Raw genomic sequence first — 16,132 nt, 5'->3', positions numbered from 1 at the left:
CACGTTGCCCTAGTCGGTCATGCTCAGGCGGGCACCGTCACGACTGTAGCAGAGGAAGATCTTGCGTCCTGGGCCGACTTCACTGAGAACTGTGCCGAGGTATGTCCTATTGCGTCTGTATGTGTCACGTTACCTGAGACGAGCAATGAAACGCCTTGAACAGGGTACCTTAGAGACGCAACACTACAGGCACATCTATCCATGGGTCCGAAACGAAATTTGAAACTGCTCGATGAGCAAGTGTAAAACTGAAACCACACAAAAGAAAAAAGAAAAAAAAAACGGCTCGCTAGGCTTTTGCACTAGGTAAGTCATCTACAATTTAGTGCGCACAGAAAAGTAGAGTCGAAACACTCAACAACAGCGACGCACTCATTATAAGTACTAAAGGTCCTCCAAATACAGTCACAGGAAATCTTTAAATGAAAACGCTAGCGCCCTTCGATAGTTTACATTCGAAGTTCTGTCCCTTTTTTGCGTAGGAGACGCAATAAACATGGCGCTCGATAGATCTTGCCCCTATCCCTTCCGACGCTGGCTTGCCACGTTTGCTATATAAATACGCAAAGCTGTTTTAAAATTATGAAACGTGCACGTCAAAAACGTACAGATATTATTCGGGTGCAGTTAGCTCAGTGATTTCGGCATTTCACGTGCACATATTTGCGTAGTCACCCTAGCCACCTTGCATTCTTGCGCGGGGATAGGGGTACCAGCTAGTGTTCAACATTCTGTATACGCGGGGGATTGGAGGCGATATTTTGGAAAGGAGCTCTGTGGACTTGCACGAAAGTTAAACATGTAGAAAGTTTTCCGAAATGCCGTCAAAGCAGCAGCTTGATAAGGCGGCTTGGCAATGGACTGAACGAGTAGAGCCGGAGAACGTCAAGCAAGAGCACATAGAGACGGCATACCGGATAAACTGCACTGTTTGCAAATCAAATAATTGCCGGTACGTGGTTAGATCTGTGCCAGTTCAGCGGATAACTGCCCGATCCTCCAAATAAGCTTGTGTGTGTGTGTGATGCACATTCTGTGAGGTCTCCGGAACATAATCCTTTCGAGGAGTGGGTGAATGTTGTGGTGACAGACGTACACTTGTACATTATAAGCTCGCAAATTCGGAAGTGACGTGGGGTTCATACTACCAGAATGTGCCGTCGAATAAACGTGACACAGATCACGCGTGTCACCAGCAACTGTTACTTGAATGTTCCCTGTTACCGCTATTTGTTGGTACTGTATGAACCTCATGTCACTTTTTACAGTTAATATTCACCACACTTGTGCAGTGTCACTTATTCCGATATCAAGGCAGTATGTGCGTCAGTAAGCTTGTAATCCACGTATATTTATGAACGACGAGTCATTGTGGAGGCGGTCCTGCAACTTAATAGCATCGAGCAAATCAAAGTGTGCTGGTTGTAGCAGCGAGCCTAGTACAACTTTTTCAACTCTGAATCAGAATCGAGCGAATCGTACCCAGTATACCTGTTGCATATGTCTCCCTCGTAACCTATTTTACTCTTATTAAAACTGTGTAATATATTTTAGTCGCAACTGCTCGGGTAACCCCTGTTGCCTGTCTGGACTTGGTGAAAAGGCATTCCTGCAAGATGTTGATGATAACGCCTGGCACGACATTGAGGACCCAAACTCAGAGAGGAGGCCAGAGGTAAGGTGCAGTGTTTATCACCTGTTGAGTCTCGTGTACGTGACTTGTTGTTCTTTCATGACCTAACCGTACAAATGTAGCAGCTGCTAACACACTTACTTATGCCAGTTACTAATGCCGCACGCTTACCACGTAGGCTCAAACAAATGTGCATCTTTTTTTTTTTTTTCTGTATGTGGTGTACTTTTTTTACGTTTGTTGATGTTGTACGAGGCTTTTGATGTATATTTACAGGGTGGCTTTGTTGGTTTGAAGAACCTGGGTGCAACCTGTTATTTGAACAGCTTCCTGCAGGTACGTAACTAGGGATCTCATGAATCAAATGGGAGGAAACAAGCTGATGCCAGCTCGGAACAAGTAATGACTGCGATACATCTAGATTTTATGCCACCAGCATGCTTGAAACAGGTGGCATTGTGTTTAAATTGGGGACTTTTTTCCCTCAGGTTCAGGAAAATGCTACCAGCTTAGCCATAATCAGACCAGAAATTTTTCTTAAGAATTCTATACCACACCACATTTAAATTTTTCTAATTGGCACTGCGATGTTGGAAGTTGTCAAAAGCACTGCCATAGGTTGCATTATACTGTTGAAATGGTTACACCACGTTCATGTCAGTAACATGACTCACTAGCAAATGAAACATTATTAATAGAGTAGTATCTACATGATTGACCCTATCTCTCTTCTTCTTCTGACTTTTCCGGTTCGAATTTGCTGGCTTTTCAAGCTACAATATAGATACAATAAATGCAAACACGTTGTATCACTTCACTTCTAATGTACCCTCACTATACTTCAGGTGTGGTACCACAATCCCGCATTCAGGCATGCTCTGTACTTGTGGGATCCAAAAGATGACCCTCAAGAAAAGAAGAAAGCCCCAACCCTCAATGGTGAGGAGAATGGTTTCAAAGCGATGTCTACATACTGCACAATATTTTGCGATAACTGTCAAATGATAATGATAACTGTCATTTGATAAATGAAATTATCCTATTGCTAAGTGTTTTGCTTTCTTGCTCCTTCCGTAGTTTTGGCGCTCTATGGCCTTTGTTGCCTTTGTGCCATTAAACCCATAATCTCTCTCTCTCTCTCTCTCCCAACAGTTCTCTGCGCACTCTCCCTAATGTTACTGTTATCATCATGTGACTCCTGTAATGGTGCTGTTAGTGACAGATACAGAATTCAACCTCCATTTCCATATGTGTGTTTGTTTTCACCTCCTGTTGTAGGTGACATAGGAATGCACAAAGAAAATAAATCTGAGGTGGCTGCACCATATTCACCATCATCTGTCACGGGACATTTGCAGCTAATATTCGCTCTGCTTCAGTTCAGCAACAGAAAGTGAGTGTACAATGAAGTCATTGGAGCTTTTGCGTATGTTACATGCAAAAACATCAAAATATCCCTGCTGTCTTGTCATATTTTCATGGGTCCTTATTATTGAAATTGCACTCCATGGCCACAAAATTGCATGATTGATACATATTCTTATTTATCCAATGCCACAAGTTATATTATCCAAATAACTTTACAGACTACTGCTTGTCTGGATCATTAATGCCTGTGTTCCAGCATCCAAGTTAAACTTGGGTTCATCCATATCCACATTTACGCATTTTGCGCAGCTGCAGTAGAAGTCTACGCTTTGCAAAATGCATCAGAAAGCTTGTGCACACATGCACAAGATGTTCCTTGCACAGTCGTCATACTTCATGGCGTGTGTTTACGAGTCACATTGCATGCTCTGACTGCAGGTTTTGAGAATAAATTGTGTCTTATATGCTAAGTGCCTGCAAGGATAGATAATTATGGCATATTGGCTGGTAAGGATTGTCCCTCTTTGCACTACGTATCACTTTGTGCCATTGAACACAGGAAGATTGGTCACCTACTCAGCCCATTATTGCACATTCCATTAACACTTTTTTTAATGTGTTCGACACAGGTACATTGACCCATCTCCATTTGTCAACTGTTTGGGGTTGAGCACATCTCGGCAACAGGTACTGAGCACGCGCAGCATAATACATGGATGATGATGATGATCTGACTAACTTCCTTGCACAGGATGCCCAAGAGTTCAGCCGGCTTTTTACTTCGCTCATTGAAGACCAGCTTTCGTATCAAACTAAAGAAAGTGTCCGCTCAGTTATTCAGAAGCAGTACTCAGGAGAGTACAGCTACGTTACAAGGTATGCTTTTAGTTACTCTATAAAATGCAAAGGAGACAATGTCATTCTGTTCTGCGTCTCTTGCTCCTGCTGATATTCTAAATTTTTCAAATAGATGCCTTCAGTGCAAGACAGAGTCATCCCGCACTTCTGAGTTCTATGAACTTGATCTCAATATAAAGGGACACAAGGATCTGCATCAAGCACTCAGTGAGTTCCTAAAGGTAAGAGCAACCCTTCCCTGTTGGGTGAACAGTACATTGATTGCTTGGGAACGTGGCCATGCAAATATTCAAAATTTCTTAATGTGGAATAAAATACTGTACATCACGTCTTTATTAGGTGATGTTCCTTATAGGCACTTATTATAGTATGTAGTACCGTGCTTGATAAACTAGCATGAGGATGGTGTCTTATGAGAGGATCCACCCCTATATCCTACCCTATATCCACACCATTATGTAAACCGTTCATGCTGCAAATATCAGAAATCTTTCAACAACAGATACTGCGAGTTTGCTTGCACATGCACACTGCAGAGTTGGTGGAAGGGAGATTGGTCGCTTGGATTGCTTTTTGATAAGCATAACGTGTACTGATTCAGTAATCGAAACTTATCAAGCAAATTTTGCAATGTCACTATTCACAGCATAAAGAGCAGTGGTCATGGAGCATCCTTTGGTTTTGATCCTACACTTGTGAGATTACCAGAGCATGTTAAGCTTGCAAAAAGGAGGGGGACATGTTTTTCTCAGGGACAGGAAATGTACTTAGGTGTGGGAAGTTAGTAAAACAGGGTGTCTACCAACCCCGAAAACCTGGAAAAGAGGGAGTTGTCAGGGAATTTTGGTGTGACTGGAAAAGTCAGGGGATTGTCAGGAAATTTGCCAACAGATGAAGTCGCAGATGAAGGAAATCACCGACAAGCGCTGTCACGATGCACAGTGAATCGCGAGTGCTGATGAGCAGTTGAGTGGCACCTGCCCAAGCAACGTTGCCACGAGTAGTAGTTCTCCAATATGACAAGCTCAGAGGCAGAAAAGTAGGGCAGTCTTACTAATTTCTCAACATATTGTCTGTTTTATGAAGGATCTGTATCAAAACGTAGCAGCCGACACCAAGTTCCCTTTTGTTTTGGTCAGGGAATTCGGTCGGTTTTGAAATAGTTGGTGAAAACTTGGAAAAGTCAGGGAACTTGAAGGCTACAGTTTAGTAGACACCCTTGTAAAAGCAGCATTGCACTTACTAGTTAATGATGAAAGAAGGAAGTCACTGAAAAGGTTAGCCAGCTGTAGGACTCGGACCCAACTTGAGGCTTTGTATGTACTTGTCCTTTCTATGTGTTCCAGCCTCAGAACATCAATTTCCATCATGAATTAGTTAACGTCAGATATGAGACTGCTTTTTATCCTAACAACCATTTAACATTGGTTATACAGGAAGAACAGCTTGAAGGCAGCAATCAATACCACTGCAGTATTTGCCATGCAAAGCAGGATGCCACACGCTTCATCCAGCTGCAACGCCTTCCCCCCGTGCTGAACCTACAGCTGCTTCGCTTTGTATTTGACCGCACCAGTGCCTCCAAGAAAAAGCTCAATTCATCGATTCATTTTCCAGAAGCCCTTGACATGAGTCCTTACCTCAGGCTACCGAGTGAGCTCCTCCTACCTTCCCCAACTCCCACTCATTGGTATTTGTTATTTATTAACGAGGGGTCTCCGTTTCTACGCAGAAGGTACGTCAGCGTACAACCTTTCAGCTGTCCTGATACATCAAGGCACAAGTGCAAACTCAGGACACTACATCGCCCACATCAGAGACAGGGAAACTGGTGCTTGGTACAAGTTCAACGACGAAACAGTGTGCAAAATGCCCGGAAACAAACTTCAGCTGGCCGCGGATGAAAATTCTAATGTTGGTGAGTGTGTTTTCTTGAGGCATACTGATGATATGTGCATATTGTTGTAGCAAAATGGGTTTAACGCAAAAAGGGGTTGAAAAGTGAGCAGTTCGGTAGTCCATAATTGAAAACACTAAAAACTCCAGTGCCGGGCAGCTAAAATAAACGACACACCACACAAAGCGCTGTTGTTAACCACACAAAGCACTGAGTTAACAGTGCTTTATGTGGTGTGTCGTTTATTTTAGCTGCCCGGCACTGAGGGTTTAAGTTTTAAATTAGGGTTTAATGCTCTACAGGGAATACAGACTTCTCACTGAACAAAGCCAGGTTAAACGTCTCAGTCTCAGGGATGTTGTATGTGTTCTGTACCTGTGACTGGCATGTGCAAAAATACGAGGCATTTTTGCTTTCTTTTTTTGCTGCACCATATTTTTTATTTTCTTTTTTTTAAAGGGGAGGCAGTGAAATAGCCAGATTTGGAATTAGGACAGGAGAGTCGAGCATGAAACTAATGTTTCCTGCCGAAATTATGGTGTTACTTTCTGTTTTATCGTTTCAGGGAACTCCGCCACGTAATGGCGTGTACGTCATAGGTGTTGCCGTTATTTTTCACAGCTAACACACTTCCTGGCCCAGAGTGTTGATATTTGCAGATATTATTTCTAGTGTTGGGGGGGGGGGGGGGGGGGGGACAGAATTTGCCACAGTTTGTATATTTTGGAATTTCTAGGTTCATAATTTTGTTCCAGATACAGGCCATGAGTTTTCTGTTGTTTGCACCGATTTATATTTGTGCGTATGTGTGTTACAAAATTAAAGAATGAAATACATGTACCCAGCAGCAAACATATCTGTCGAACCATCAGAAAAAGGACGCTTTTCCTGCAGCAAAGAGAGAGTAAGTGGGGGGTCTTTTGGGCAAAAGTGAGAGAGCAATATGGGAGGCAGTCCTCGTTGAAAGCCGTTCTGTTTATAAAAATCCTGGAACGCGCATGTACGCTGAAATGTCCATCGCTGGATTTTTGCTATGCAGTGTATTAATGTTATTGTATTAAATTTATTAATATTATTATATTTTTTCAATGTTAATGTAACGTGCCATTACAGGGGCAGCCGGAGATGGGAAGAAGCGGAAGCCAAAGTTGGGTGAAGGCATGCACGATTCCACGAACGCTTATATGCTGGTGTACAAAAAGGATGACCCTCATGCAAGAGGTAAGAATTTCTTCCTTTGCTCGCTACGTTTTGGTTTATAGCTCCTCTACTTCTGCTTGTTGAAAGCATATTTCACACATTATACTTTGCATTACAAGTTCAGTTGAAAGTTAAGTTTGAGCTAAGAATGCCATCTTAATTATATGTTAAGGGAAGATCCTGAGGATGAGAGCTTTAGATTTTTCAAACAGAGACTGTTCTTATGTGAAACGTGTAGCACTGCATTACAAAACGCAGGCCATTTTTTAGGTGATGTATGCATGGAATTGTGGCGCGTGCGGGAAGGCAAAGCGTGTTTGCATGTGAGCAAAAAAATTAATGCTTCACTTCAGACACACTGCAAGAGGTCAGGGTCTCTGGCTACAAGTATCCTTGGGTATTGAAAATACAGATATGTCTTCCTCAACTTGAAGTGAGGATGTTGTTGATGTTGCTGCAATAGATGTGTTTAGCAGAGGCACTGACTCAAATGCACTGATGATTGAGACTAATGTCACATCGCCATTTGATGCTTCAGGAGAGTTAGCATCGACCTCATCTTTGGCACCGATAACATAAAAAAAAACGAAAAATGTAAAATGGCTGTGGCAGCAAGGATGTCGTTGATGTACGGCGGCAATCCTTGCTGCGGTGATTACCGTAATTTAACGCGTATTAGCCGCAGCTTATGCGCAATGTTTTTTTCTCACGGGCGCTCTGCGGCTTATCTGATGACTATTTTTTTCCGGGTATTTTCCCCATACGCCGATTTTAACGAAAGGGCCGACAGTGTCTCTGGAACAGCACTGCCCTGTCGACGCACGAAGAACAGGACAGGTCCATATTCGAGTAGATTGATCTTCTTGGTGCATTCCCCCAAGTAGCTGTAACAAAAGTGGTGACAGTGATTCACGTCCTCTGGAAGGCCACTGACCCATCAATGCGCGAAAAGTGCCCCAGCAAGGGCACAATCCGATTTTGATAGAACACTATAGAGCTGACCTCCTTTGTTGTGCACTATGCTGATCCTGGAATATTGACCACAGGGTTTATGGCCTTCTCTATGGTCTCCTTTGTCGAACAAATCATTAGTCTCCCATTGCCCGCGGCCTATCTGCCAAAAAGCTTTCAAAATGTTCCTAAAAATGCTTCCCGCGGCTTATCTGCGGTGCGGCTTATACGCGTGAAATTACGGTACGCTGGTGATTATGTACAAGGATAGTGCTAAACTCACTGAAATTTGCTGTGGTAGGGCGAAGCAGACACATATAGAAACCTTTTTTAAAGCCACCCTGAATGCTCTGAGCAGAGGCTTTTGAAATAAGGCGGATTTATGCCATTCACTAAAAAAATTGGGACTGCCCGGTAATTCGAACTGGTTTCTGAAGTCCGCAAAATTGGTCAGCGACTCTATTTCTTTTCCGTCCACTTCTCAGTGTTTGAAAAATGCTTGCAGAATTTGCCCCCGACAGCTCTGTAGAGTGGGACCTACCTGACCACTTGAAAGTGGCCGTTGCAGAGGACAACAGCAAATTTGATGAGTGGGTTGCGGAACTCTCTGCCATGCGGGTAAGCTTTCCCGTGTCATCTCAGTCAAACGATAGAAGCTCTTTTCCATTCAAGACTTGCAACTATATCGGTGTCTCACCTTTTCTCATATCGTGCCGGCAGCATGTGCGGCATAGTTCTGGTTTTCATTTCGTTCTTGTTGCTCGTCTGTTGTTGGAACATGAGCCCTTGCACTCAACAAATGAGGAGCTGTTGCATTTTTCTAGTATTTTATTGATGCTGTTACGGCATTAAGCACTAGCCTTGTCACCAGTAATTGCTTGCTTTATAACCATTATGTAGAGGGCCTGATTTTTTCGGGTTTTATTTTTTAGCAAAATGGGGGATAAATATCGGGTTATATTTTGCTTCAATAATTCGGGCGTAATCGGGTTGAACTGAACCTGATTCAGCCCAATTCTTGTTGAATCGGATAGAATGAGGCGTAATTCTTCGGTTTACTCAGCATAATACACACCAGTACACACAGTGTCCATGCATGTAAGAGGTAGCAGGGTCTCTGTTTTGACAGTTTGTATGAGCATATTTATGCATTTACAACACAGTTTCCAAAGTCTCGTGTTAGTTGCGACGACTTCGGATCCCCTGGTCCAGTAGTTCTCAGGGAAATATCGGGTTAAACCCTGTCTTTGCTGATTTGAATGGGGGGGGGGGGGGGTAAATATCGGGCGTAATCAGGTATAACCATAAAAAGTCAGGCCATGATTATGTATTGTCTCTATAATTCCAAAACACACGCTACTTATGATTGTGCACGTTATTACACAGTTTTTATAAATTGAATTTGAAGCATGATATGAACTTTGTTATCCTTGCACTAGTTAGTTTCAAATCAAATTGGGTGAAATAAATGAGGGTTTCCTGTAAATATTGTAACACGAGGATTCTTTCCTTTCCAGTCTGAAACAGTGAAGGCTGGAAAGGCACGTCAATCAGAGATCAGAGCACTCTATCGTAAACTGCCTGCTGTTGAAGGTAAGGTCACTCACTGCCGGCCGGCAAAAGTGATAGTGATAATGTGTCCTGACTTCACTCTTCCTTATCACTTTCAGGTGAACCATTTGACTGGATTCCCACTGAGTGGCTTATCAAATGGCTTACAGAAGAAGTCGATAAAGTGCCTCCCGTTGATAATAGCTTTGCCATCTGTCAACATTCAATGTGAGTATGCACCAACTGTGCTCTTACATAATGCATTAGTCTGTGTTTCAGTAGTTAGGCTCAGTTCACTATGCTTTCTTTAAATGCAAAGCAATAGATTGTCAGGTTTGTCTGCATGACACTCCTGCCGACGCTCATCATGGCGCTTCGCCAGGTTGCGCTTCGCCAGGTCCTTCGCCAGGTCCATGCGCTCTAAATTCATGCGAATTCGGGTGGGAGAACTTTCAGCATGCTACATTTTTGGGAAAAATTGGGCTCTATTACTCAAAAGAACTGTACTGGTTTGGTACAAATGGTGATGTAATTGTGTTTGCTGCCAAACAAGCTAGTGTGCATTCCTACAGACGTTTGACTGAGGGCAGTTTGCCGAGTAAAAATCTGGTTTCACCCTAAAGAGGCAATCTGCAATTCGGGGTGCAAATTCGGGGAAGAAACGGGTTAAATCCTAAAACTTCAGGCTCTAAATATAATCCCTTTAATGGGCATCAGGTGCAGGAGCCTAAGAACTTTTGTACTCGGTTTAAATTCTCTCGAACAGCCTTCTCAAAATTCTCTTGTGAGAAAACTATTCACATGCCGAATGTAAAACTTCGGTTATGTAGAAAACACGGTAATGTGATCAGGAACGTCTTATCTGTCAAACAGACATTGGAAGACGTGTCAGTGCTTTGGAACTCATTTCAAGTCGAACTAGTGAATGTTTATATGGGACAACTTAGGAACAGAATGCGAGCAAGCTAGTGTAGGCTACTTGTCGGAAACGCTTCGCTGAGTCTAGGGAGCTATGGACACCGACAGACACAAACGGACTAGCCAACTGCTCTGTCTGTTTGTGTCTGTCCATATGCATATACTATTCCCAGTCTAAGGGAAGTATTACCAACAACCTTTATATGGTGTTGTTTGTTTTCCAGGCTAGACCCCCAAAAAGTAACAAAAATGAAGTGTATCAGCAGTGCAGCAGTACGTAGCAATTTTTTTTATAAATTGACTTTGTTTTATATGTATATTACCCAGTACTATGACACATTTTCTTCACGAACGTCACCCTTAATCTTTCAGGCTGATATGATCTATGAAAAGTTTGGAGGAGGCCCAAGGTTGAGGTATGTTGGAAACCTTGTGTTACCTACTTGCATATTGGTATCAAAATGGCCACCCAAATCCTGTAAAACTGAATATCGGCACCCTACCCGATCTTCGTGGATGGAGTAGGTTGGCCAGGCTGTGCTGTATGGGCCCCGAGGCTCTTGCTCAACCCAACTCCCCTATACAACTGAACGTTGATATATAACAAAACTCACGGGTAACACGACTTCTTTCGTTGTACCGCCGAATATTTTGTTCTATCGGGACTGACTGAATATGGCAGCCATTTGTGTATCAAGGAATACAAATTACTCCGCTGTACCGCGAATTTCACAGTATAGCGTTTCGTAAAATCGATGTTTGACTGTAGTAACTGCAAAACTATGACTGTTGCACGTTATTAGTAGGGCCTGACTTTTTCGGGTTTTATTTTTGGCCAAATTCGGGGGGTAAATATCGGGTGATATTTTTCATTTGAAAATTCGGGTGTATTCGGGTTAAATCCCGTTACAGCATATTCTGTCATCAGGAATTCGGGTGTATTCGGGTGATTTTTTTTTTGTTTAATAAAAATTTGTCTTAACATGGAACTGATGTTTAGCAATGTTATCAAACTTTATTTTACTGCACGCTTAGGAGTGTGCCACGCGACCTGGATGTTTTCGGGTAGATTCGGGTTAAACCCGAATTTTACAGATTTCGTTCGGGGGGTAAATATCGGGCGGATACGGGTTTAACCCTAAAAAGTCAGGCCCTAGTTATTAGCAAGCTACATATAAGAGCTTTCTGCTAGAATCCCCATTGTGAAGCCTTTGACATAATTCGGGTCGTTGGCTGTTCCTCATTGTATGCCTGTGTAGTTTGTAAATATTATCTAGATTCAAATGTTTTGCTCATTGTCGTATTCCAGCCCTGCTCTATGCAGCAAGTGCGTGGAGATGCAGTGCCGCTATCTCCAAGTGAAAGCACGAGTGCAAGAGGACCAGAAGGAGATATCGCGCATGCTGAAATTCAAGGCCACAAGGTGACTTGCAACCTACGTGGATAGTGCAATTTTCCATCCTGACAGTGAAGCAGGCTGTGAGCAACTTTGAAATGAGCAGGCAAATTTTACTCACCCTATGTCATGACAGACACGAGGCTACACCAGCGTTGCTTCGCCTGGTTTATACAAGACCACTGTTGCATAGTATGCTGAAACATGCATTTGTGTATGCATTTTAACATATCACCACTTAACATATTATTAAGCATATTAAACAGCTTACATATATGAAATCACAGTATACACATTTGCCAAAAGCTGCAAGCTGAACATTAAAGAGGCTTTGAAATTTTCCACACATCCTATAATTTTTTTGCTGAAGAGGATTGTTTGTGTCAAGAAACACGTACACCAGAACTTTTTCCACATTAAAGAATGCTGTTTTTTTAACCAGTTGAAGTCACCTCAGGGCCACTTATCCGCCTTCCCGCCTTCCGCTGGTGTTCCCAGTGCCTCCTTATGTTGGGTTTGCATTTGTCTCATTCCATTGCTCATTGGTCTGTAAGGGAGAGCCAATGGCTTCCTTCATAGGGTGTCTACCAACCTGGAAAACCGGGAATTGTCAGGGAATTTTGATGTGACTGAAAAAGTCAGGGGATTGTCAGGCTTTTGCAAAAAAGCAGCTGGAGTCAGGGAAAATCGCAGACAAGTGCCATGAGAATGCACATTTAATCGCGGATGCTGATCTGTGGTTGAGTGGCCATGCCGCAGCAACGTTGCCGCGAGTAGCAGTTCGCCAGACACGACAAGCTCGGAGGTAGAAATGTAGAAATGTAATACTCGATAAATGATCTGTTTTATGAGGGATCTGTATCGAAACGTAGCAGCAGGCACCAAGTTCCCTTTTGTTTTGTTTTTGTTTTGTTTGTTTCGCTTGAAATAGCCAATCAAAACCTGGAAAAGTCATGAAATTTGAAGACTGCAATTTGGTAGAAACCTTGCTTCAAGGCACCTCCCTGCAAGCCCTTTGCCTTACCATCTTAGAACAAACTAAAAATTCCTCAGCATTGAGTGGTGTTGGTGTCAGTCTCCATCAAAGATGGCGATGAAACACCCAAGTCATCTCCACAAAAATGAAGTTGTTGTTGTTGTTCCAGGGAAGAGCCAAAGTTTTGGGTAGGGAAGTTGTCCCTGCAGCACTGGAAGCGGATGGTGCTCCGACAGTTCGATGAACAACTCGTGGGGCCCGACGTGGAATCATCTGAAGAGGGAGATGGAGACAGTTTGCTGGCTCAATGTAAGTTCACACTAACTGCCTGCTTACAGGTCATGTTACTACGAGACATGGTATTCTCTTCACTGCATTATTTTCTTTCTTCTGTGCATGTGGTTCAGCATCGCAAGAAAATTCCAATAATGTGCAAGTGCAAAATGAAGACGTTGAATCTCACATGGACTTCAATGAGGATTCACGTTGTGAACATGGTATGTAACCCTTTATGGTATGCCAACATGGTGTTCTTATTTCATTACCAAGCAATGCACTGTCACTCATATTCCCTTCTCACACATTCGTACTGTGAGGCAGATAACAGCTTCCTGCAAAAGTCTCCAGTGTTGTTTTGCCTCACTTTGTGTCATTTTCTTAAAGGTGAATTGTGAGATTGCATGAGAAGCTTCATAGCTACATAAATAATTCACCAGTTAGTGTAAGATAGCTCCTTGTGACCTTCGCTCTATGGCCTAAGAATGGAACGGAATAGCCGTGTTGCTTTTGTAAACTGTGGTGGCTTGCTGTGTATCAGGACGACGTTCATGGGGTGAGCCCAGAACAGTGGAGCGCTGTTTTACAAAGTGCATACCCTGTGTTGTGAAATGCTCGTAACATATTGCAAATTACAATTACCGATGCAGCGACCAGTAATGTGCAAGTTGAGTCGAATATCTGATTGGATTAGCCTCTCTACTGTTCTTTTCATTTCTATGTGCATCTCTACCAGTACATACGGTAACTTGAAATGCAATGTCATTCCTTGAAAACAGTTTTGTTCCTCCATCCTCTATCATGTCATCTCATAACCAGAGTAATATGTCATGCACTTTCTTCTCTCTTGGTTACATTACAGGAGGTTTATGTCCGGACGAGACATGCAGGAGACTGACAGTAGCTGCGATATGGTATCGGCTCAAAAACCATTTTCCATCTGCTCCTGAATTCCCCGAGGACACCGAAGTCTGCTCTCTTTGCAAGGTACATTAGCACGTTCCCTTCTACTACACTTTTCGACATTTCCTTCTACACTCGTAAGCGTGTAAGATCTACACCTGAAAGGCTGCACACACCCCATGCTCTTGCTGAAACCACAATTGTAACATACATGCTGATGAGTGCTTGCAGTTCTGTACAGCGTCAAGTATTTTAAAATTGAAAGATCCCACAAAATTTCATAGTTTCGGATTCTCATAAAGTAAGCTCTGGCGTCTGTCACGTGCAGCAGGTGCAGTTTTGCCAGCCACCTGGCAGATGGCGCACACTATGACATAGTAATAGTTTTCAAAACGATATGTTAATTTTATGATGTTCATGGGCCACGTAAAGAAACAATATTTTGGATGCACACAGTGTGACACGTGTGGATTATAATGGCGTCTATTTGGTAGCGTTCTTACGAAGCATGATTTCGTCCGTAGTGGCACTTTGTAATGTATTTAGCTGCTTTAGACCGTGCAGTGCCACGAGCACCTGCATGCAGCTGCTTGCACACTTCAGCTTGCATCCTTTTAAAAGGATTCTATCGTTTCTGTACTACTTGTTGGTCGCTACGGGATCCAACGTGCTAACGTGCTGAAAAAGACGAAAAGCTTATAATCGTGCGCCACAGAATTTGCAGTCCGCTGGAGGAAGAAGTCTGATGCCTTATGCAGTGTGTGTTCCCCTTCTCTCTCTCTCTTTTCTGACCAGATTTGGGGGTTCAATTTGTTCTTACAGGACAGCCTGGAGAAAAATAACGAGGCCCAAGAGAAACTGCGCATTCAGGCTTCGGTTGAGAAACAGTGCCTGCTGGATCTTTTCCTTGACCGCAGTCGACCCAATCCGAGTCTGCTGCAGCCTCAAGACATTGCTTATGTCATCAACAGAGAATTTGTGGACCAGTGGAGGAAGTTCATTAGGTATGTTAGCAGTTTCCTTTTGTTGAGGATTGAGTTCTAACATGTTCTTTAATTACGTTTGTGTTCAATAATGATCTTTTGGCGTTTCTATACGTCCCTTTGAATTATCGCTTCACTCGGTTCTACCTTGTTTGCTCCCTTTTGTGCAGATGTTGTAAAGCTTGTAACAGTCGATCACTTTCCATCACGTGCAGTACGTTAGTGGCAGCCACAGCGTAAGAACAGCGTGTCGGTGGCAGGGATAAGCAGATTCTGCCACTGTTGTTTATTGTGAGTAAGAGGGGCCAAGCTGAACGTCACTATCTGTCGGTTGACACCAATGTGCACTCTGTCATTCACGGCGCACTAACCTTGCTGCTTTGTCGTTACAAATAAAGAGATTTTCAGCTATATAAATGAGTTATTGTACAAGGGAATTATGAATGCCACGAATGCTTTGCAGACCGTGCAATCTTGTTACTAACATTCCATTTGAATTGAATTTGAAGCAGCTATTAGTGTTATATTGTGACATCTGTAGCATACAAGTTGTGTTTAGACATCCATTAGGCCTCATAAAGCATCAACAGCAAGTAGGCCTTGTGATTGACGTCATCAGGACAACTCTGCCATCAGACACTTTGCAAGTGGTGCCCGTAAGAGAGAAAGGGAGATGGTTCCCTTTCCCCAGATGTTTGTGGCACAGCCCAAGCATGACCTACTAGATTATAATGACCATGTCATAACCCCTGGCATAACCCATGTGGCAACCCCTATGTGGAGCCCGTCCGCACGATCCTCTAGGGGCGCCACTCATCGACCCGCGAGATCTACGTCATGATTGGACAACGGAAATGTGAATTTTGAACGCGCAGAAGCGGACGTACGACTACCGTAGCAGACGACAGCAACAGCTCCTACGAAAACGCGTAGAATGATGATGATAACCAACTTTAGAATGAAATATCTTTCGTGGGACATCCACCGCTTGTACAAAAATACTAAGGTAAGCTGAAGTACAAAGTATTGTAGAAGTTGAGGAAGCAAAAACTGGGCCGCTGAGTAGCGCCACCGCTAGCTTCCAAATGCGGCGCTGGGAAGGCGTGCCTATGTCACGGTCGTTCTAATCTACTAGGTCGTGAGCCCAAGTTCCGACTAGGCCCCCTCTCATTCAAAAACAAACAGTGGGGCTGGTGATGGGCGTGATATCCTTCTGAAAACA

At 43.2% G+C, this 16,132-nt stretch overlaps 1 protein-coding gene and 1 long non-coding RNA gene across 3 annotated transcripts in view; one reads left to right on the top strand and one right to left on the bottom strand.

Annotated features, from left to right (window-relative positions):
- The first annotated feature begins 700 nt into the window (after nt 1-700).
- Nucleotides 701-16,132, top strand: part of LOC135369699 (ubiquitin carboxyl-terminal hydrolase 48-like) — a 29,154-nt gene continuing 13,722 nt past the window's right edge. The window contains exons 1-21 of the mRNA XM_064603214.1: nt 701-952; nt 1,555-1,675; nt 1,910-1,969; nt 2,479-2,572; nt 2,912-3,026; nt 3,631-3,688; nt 3,753-3,877; nt 3,972-4,080; nt 5,296-5,512; nt 5,592-5,777; nt 6,870-6,977; nt 8,413-8,525; nt 9,425-9,500; nt 9,578-9,686; nt 10,601-10,649; nt 10,749-10,792; nt 11,686-11,799; nt 12,918-13,057; nt 13,156-13,245; nt 13,887-14,011; nt 14,750-14,931. Of these exons, the coding sequence (XP_064459284.1) occupies nt 819-952; nt 1,555-1,675; nt 1,910-1,969; nt 2,479-2,572; nt 2,912-3,026; nt 3,631-3,688; nt 3,753-3,877; nt 3,972-4,080; nt 5,296-5,512; nt 5,592-5,777; nt 6,870-6,977; nt 8,413-8,525; nt 9,425-9,500; nt 9,578-9,686; nt 10,601-10,649; nt 10,749-10,792; nt 11,686-11,799; nt 12,918-13,057; nt 13,156-13,245; nt 13,887-14,011; nt 14,750-14,931 (2,369 nt within the window). The 5' untranslated portion in view covers nt 701-818. The remainder of the gene's footprint in view (nt 953-1,554; nt 1,676-1,909; nt 1,970-2,478; nt 2,573-2,911; nt 3,027-3,630; nt 3,689-3,752; nt 3,878-3,971; nt 4,081-5,295; nt 5,513-5,591; nt 5,778-6,869; nt 6,978-8,412; nt 8,526-9,424; nt 9,501-9,577; nt 9,687-10,600; nt 10,650-10,748; nt 10,793-11,685; nt 11,800-12,917; nt 13,058-13,155; nt 13,246-13,886; nt 14,012-14,749; nt 14,932-16,132) is intronic.
- Nucleotides 12,077-16,132, bottom strand: part of LOC135369702 (uncharacterized) — a 181,939-nt gene continuing 177,883 nt past the window's right edge. For both annotated transcript variants that reach the window (XR_010415116.1, XR_010415117.1), the window contains 2 exons: nt 12,797-13,021; nt 12,077-12,364 (listed from right to left, as the gene is read on the bottom strand). This is a non-coding gene — a long non-coding RNA (uncharacterized LOC135369702). The remainder of the gene's footprint in view (nt 12,365-12,796; nt 13,022-16,132) is intronic.

The sequence above is a fragment of the Ornithodoros turicata genome, chromosome 10 (genome assembly GCF_037126465.1).
Source record: "Ornithodoros turicata isolate Travis chromosome 10, ASM3712646v1, whole genome shotgun sequence".
NCBI lineage: Eukaryota > Metazoa > Arthropoda > Arachnida > Ixodida > Argasidae > Ornithodoros > Ornithodoros turicata.
Note: the sequence above shows the minus strand (reverse complement) of the source record. Positions and strands in the feature narration are given on the sequence as shown.